The sequence below is a fragment of the Hyla sarda genome (assembly GCF_029499605.1).
Source record: "Hyla sarda isolate aHylSar1 chromosome 1 unlocalized genomic scaffold, aHylSar1.hap1 SUPER_1_unloc_22, whole genome shotgun sequence".
NCBI lineage: Eukaryota > Metazoa > Chordata > Amphibia > Anura > Hylidae > Hyla > Hyla sarda.
Window position 1 is genome coordinate 37035 of NW_026607584.1, and position 6000 is coordinate 43034.

Genomic DNA, 6000 nt, shown 5'->3' on the forward strand with positions numbered 1-6000 from the left:
GTATAAGCCGACCAGAATATAAGCCGAGGCCCCTAATTTCACTATAAGCCTAGGGTGGGAAATACATCATCCCCCCATGTAATCATCCAGACCCCCGTCATCATCCCCCCCCCCCCTTCATCATCACCGCCTGTCAATCCCTTCATCAGTGGTTTTCAACCTGCGGACCTCTAGATGTTGCAAAACTACAACCTCCAGCATGCCCGGACAGCCATCGGCTGTCTGGGCATGCTGGGATTGTAGTTTTGAAACCTCTGGAGGTCCGCAGGTTGAAGACCACTGCGGCCTTCATCATCATCCCCCCCTTCATCATCATCCCCCCCTTAATCATCATCCCCCTCCCTTTCATCATCACCACCTTTCAATCCCTTCATCAGTGGTCTTCAACCTGCGGACCTCCAGATGTTGCAAAACCACAACTCCCAGCATGCCCGGACAGTCCTGGAATGCTGGGAGTTGTAGTTTTAAAACCTCTGGAGGTCCGCAGGTTGAAGACCACTGTGGCCTTTTTGTTTTGTACTCACCTCCCCTCGGCAGGAAGTTAGGGTGAGCTGGTCCTAGTGATGTTGCCTTGACGACGACGCACAGGGACGTTGCGCATGAAGAGGGCCCTCCGGTGAAAATGGACCGCCCGGAATGAGTATCCCTCCCCACCGGATGGTCCCTGCAGCATAGATGGCCCGGACCAGCTCACCCTAACTTCCCGCTGTGGGGGGGAGGGGTGAGTACAAAACAAAAGAGGGGGGGGGGGGGCCTGGATGATGACGAAGGCCGAAGTGGTCTTCAACCTGCGGACCTCCAGATGTTTCAAAACTACAACACCCAGCATGCCCAGACAGCCGATGGCTGTCTGGGCATGCTGGGAGTTGTAGTTTTACAACATCTGGAGGTCCGCAGGTTGAAGACCACTGAAAAGGGATTGACAGGCGGAGAAATCACTCGAGTATAAGCCGAGGGGGGCGTTTTCAGCAAGAAAAATGGTGCTGAAAAACTCGGCTTATACTCGAGTATATACGGTAGGTATTACACATCACACACAAATATTTTTTTTACATTTTTTTTATTTTTTTGTATAGGTAATATTACCAGCTCATATTATTTTTTTGTATAGGTAATATCACCAGCTCATATTATTTTTTTGTATAGGTAATATCACCAGCTCATATTATTTTTTTGTATAGGTAATATCACCAGCTCATATTTTTTTTTTGTATAGGTAATATCACCAGCTCATATTATTTTTTTTATGGTTTTTCCGTGTCCTGTGCAGTATCTCTCCCAGAAGTCCACTTGATGGCCCCCGTGGTGGTCTACACCCCGAAGTCATCAATTCTTACTCTAAGAGAGAGTTTGCAGCTGTTCCTGGAGACGGTTAACATTAACCTCTGCATGGTGGAATAATAGGTCACGGTGTTTATCAGGATCAGTAGAAGCATCACCCACTCCATGATTATGGTGGTGATTTCACGGATCTCGTCCCAGTCTTCATCATCATAGAATAATTCCTGTAATGTTTTATATCCAAAGTAGAAAATTGCGCAGGTAAAAGTCAGGCCACAGCAGGTGCATCTACTATGGTGGATGACTTTGTTTGCTCCTGGTAATTTATACATCTGGATGGACTGCCCAAGGTAGTATAAGGCTTCACATGTAATGGAAATTATCGTGCTGACAAAGTGTATCCTGGGATATTCTTCGGGGGACAATACATGCATGACAGCTGTACCAAAACAGGAGGCCCACACAATGGCCAGCAGGATCCTCTGGATCAGGACCTGATGACCCCTGAACTCTTCAGTATGCATAACCATATACTTATAAATAAGAAAGGTTAGTACCAAAGTGCCAATGGATGTCCCTATGAAACCAATTCTCAATAATATGTTTTCGGGAAAGACATTTCCCACGTCACTGTGAAGGAAAAGAAACCAATGTTATTATGGATATTTCCTCACTCCCAACCCATGAAATAAGAATCTTGTGCTTGTTTATCTTACCTGATGTGCATCAGTGGCGAGGCTGCATGGCCGAGGACGACCGTCACGATGTAGCTGGTGGCAAGCCAGGCCGCACACCAAAACGCCAACAGAAGGGGGACGAACCCCAAACCTTTTAGCTCCATCTCAGTCAAGAAGAAGAAATAGAAGTTGCTAATCGCACTGTAACAATCTACAGAATGAAGGCTCGGGCGGCTGTCAGTGGAATGTCAGGACTCCAGCTGTCTATGACATCACATGTCTGATGTCACGATGACTGCTTGTTTCTTAGAGCTGCCATGATTTAGTATCTGCTATGGACAGAACCTGATGTTTCTACTATGGACCTTACAGACCCCAGAACCCAAGTAATTAGTGCAGGGGCTCCATTTTGATCATCTCATATTTCACATTATTTGAGTTCCAGGGCTCGGATACATTTGCACCCTCTATAGCAGTGGTCTCTAAGCTGTGAACCCCCAACCGCTGCAAAACCACAACTCCCAGCATGCCCGGACAGCAACTTTGCATAAGGAAATAGCCTAATTAAACTTTTCTTATATATAGACTCCCCGACATCTCCAAGGATAAGCATCTAAGGGTCTCGTTCGATCTTAATGTTATACCTTTTTTCAATAAGATCGATGATTCCAAAATGTATGAATATAGGAATAATTCCATATAAGATGCAAAAAATTAGCATCCTCCATTTCTGGAAAAGTTTCTGAGTTGCCCAAAGCAACCAATCAGATTGCTTCCTTCATTTTTCAGAGGTCTTTTAAAAAATGAAAGAAGCAATCTGATTGGTTGCTATGGGCAACTGCATAACTTCCTCTACACTGGTTTTGATGAATCTCCCCCATAGAGAGAGATTTATCAAAACCTGACCAGTGGAAAAGCTGCTGAGATGCCCATAGCAACCAATCAGATTGCTTCTTTTATTCTTGAAAAAGCCTATGAAAAATTAAAGAAGCGATCTGATTGGTTGCTATGGGCAACTCAGAAACTTTTCCTCTGGACAGGTTTTGGGTTTTGATAAATCTTCCTCTATGGGGGAGATTCAGCAAAACCAGTGCAGAGGAAGAGTTGTGCTGTTGCCCATAGCAACCAATCAGATTGCTTCTTTCATTTTTGAAAAGGCCTCTGAAAAATGAAGGAAGCAATCTGATTGGTTGCTATGGGCAACTCGGAAACTTTTCCATGAAAGTAAAGTTTAACCACAACCAGGGGCGGATCCGGAGTCTAGTCTCGGGAGGGGCACTATTAGAGAATTTTGCATTGGCGGACAGAAAATAAGGTGTTTCTTAACCCCTTAAGGACGCAACCCTTTTTCACCTTAAGGACTGGGCCCTTTTTCGCAATTCTGACCACCGTCACTTTACGAATTAATAACGCGAAAACACTTTTACCGAATATTCTGATTCTGAGATTGTTTTTTCGTGACATATTCTATTTTATTTTGGTGGTACATTTTCGGCGTTACTTGCATCCTTTTTTTGGTGAAAAATCCCCAAATTTAATGAAAATTTTGAAAATTTTGCATTTTTCTAACTTTGAAGCTCTCTACTTGTAAGGAAAATTGATATTCACAATAAATTTTATTTTTCTTCACAAGTACAATATGTTCACTTTATGTTGGCATCATAAAATGGACATATTTTTGCTTTTTTTTTTAAATTAGAGGGCTTCAAAGTAGAGAAGCAATTTTCAAAAATTTCATGAAAATTGCTAAATCTGAAGGGACAGATGTTACAGAACTACAACTATTTAAAAAAAAAAAAACGTATAGGGTTCCCCGTATTTTCATTCTCAGCACAATACCATCCAAACAGCAACAGCCTGACGTTACCAGAGTGGGCGGGGACCATTGTTACTGGCCCTCCCCAGCCTAAATAACGCCAGCCTGTTACCGCCTAGGCCCAGGAGCACCATTTTTGACGCTCCGGGCCTGTTGGTACCGGCTCTTCCCGGCACCCCTGTGGCGGTGGGTACCGGGGTAATAATTGGGGGTTAGCGCTAGCTGTTTTTGGGGCTAGCGCTAAGCCCTGGCTTAGTAATGGATTCAGTCAATAAGACAAGCTTCCACTACTAACCCTGAAAATTCATTAAAAAAAACACAACACATTTGAAAAATTATTTTATTTAAAAAAACACTCCCCCACAGCCCTCATTAACCATTTTATTAAAAGAAAAAAATAATAATCCACCGTAATCCATTGAATCCGCAGTAATCCTCTGCATACACGGATCTGAAACGAGAAGAAAAAAAACACAAAAAAATGGTTATGACATTTTTGCCGCTGTCCGCTGGGGAGAGCACCCATGATGCAATGTCTACCCAAACAGGGAGCCACCAATTGGTGCAAAACTACAACTCCTAGCATGCCCAGACAGCCTCTGGCTGTCTGGGCATGCTGGGAGTTGTAGTTTAGCAACAGCTGGAGTCTCCCTGTCTGAGTAGACACTGCCAGAAAGGTCTGTTCACATTATACAAAACGGACAATGTGAACAGAGCTTCAGATTAACTAGCCTTGTTCCCTTCTGTAGCCCCGCCCCCCTAATGACATCATCACTAGGGGCGGAGCTACACGGACCTGCCCGGTACTCGAGAGAAGTAAGCGGACTTCGTCTTCTGTATACACTATATACAGCTATCTATAGATAGCTGTATATAGTGTATACCGCCCAAAGGGTTAACCTACACTGTCCAGCAGTGTAAGTTCACTCTTCCCTTGCTGGGCTTGCGCATAGCGCACAGCTCAGCAAGGGGTTAAGTGAGCCAGCAATGTGTATACTGTATACACATTGCAGGCTCACTGTAAGTTCTTGCTGAGCAGTAGATATACCATGTATACCTACGGCTCAGCGTCAGCTGTTCTCCCGGCTCTGTAGCCATGAGAACAGCTGATCCCGACATTCACATCAGGACATTGCAGAAGGTGTCAGGAGGAGTGACATCCGCTGGGATCTGTCCCTTACTGCAGGTACTAATAGTCCCAACATGGAGCACACTCTGCTCCATGCTGGGAGCTGTAGTACCTGCATTAATAGACATATCGTAGCGAGACATATCACAGCTCTGCGGGAAATATGAATATGTGTATATATACGTGAGTGCAGGGGACCATAGAAGAGCTGCCACCCCATCTATACAATAAGATCGCAAGGGACCCCAGCGATCTGTCAATTAGTACAGGTAACTACTACTCCCAACATGGAAGAGTGTGTTCCATGCTGGGAGTAGTAGTACTACCTAAAAAAAATTTTTTTTAAAGTGAAAAACACGCACACACTACATTTTCATTATTGTCGGCTACATTTTTAGTGCTTTACCCGCTCACATAAATTGATCCCTGTTTAAAAATTAATAAACATTTCATAATAAAAAAGATACATTTCGTTAGATACAATTTTTTCCATCACTACTGTATCTTTTTTATTATGATTTTTTATGGTACCCTACGAAATTTTAATAAAAAAGGCATCTCCATAATTTTTTAGGATCGCTAAAGTCCAAAAAAAGAATAAAAAGATTTACCGAATGTACCCGAATACCGAATGTATCCGAAAAAAATCAACCCCAAACACCCGAATACCGAATGTATCCGAAAAAAAAAATCAGCCCCGAACACCCGAATACTGAATGTATCCGAAGAATCAAAACCGAAAATATTGCTGAAGCGAAAAGTTTTTTCCAAAACGAAAAAACGAAACGAAACAAAACAAAAAATTTTGTAGTGCACAAGTCTAATGTGTGGCAGTGACTGGGACACAATGTCAATGACAGAAAGGTAATATATTATTAATATTAATGCCAAGTAATATTCTTAACCCCTTAAGGACCCATGACGTATGCATACGTCATGGTCTTTTCCTGGTCTCCGCCGCTCACCCGATGGAGATCGCAAGCGGATCCCTGCTGAAATCCTTCAGCAGGGATCCAGGGCAAACGCCGAGGGGGGCCATGTAGGCCCCCCATGTCGGTGATCGCCGCAAATCGCTAGGGAAATCGCCCATGTGATCT

General features: G+C 43.6%; 1 protein-coding gene across 1 annotated transcript; it reads right to left on the reverse strand.

Moving 5' to 3' along the window:
- Nucleotides 1–1066: 1066 nt before the first annotated feature.
- Nucleotides 1067–2308, reverse strand: LOC130298126 (DNA damage-regulated autophagy modulator protein 1-like). Its single transcript, XM_056551024.1, has 2 exons — nt 1998–2308; nt 1067–1911 (listed from the first exon to the last, which is right to left on the reverse strand). Exons 1-2 carry the CDS (start codon nt 2120–2122, stop codon nt 1311–1313), a joined length of 726 nt encoding a protein of 241 aa, XP_056406999.1. The 5' UTR covers nt 2123–2308; the 3' UTR covers nt 1067–1310.
- Between the last annotated feature and the right edge of the window lie 3692 nt (nt 2309–6000).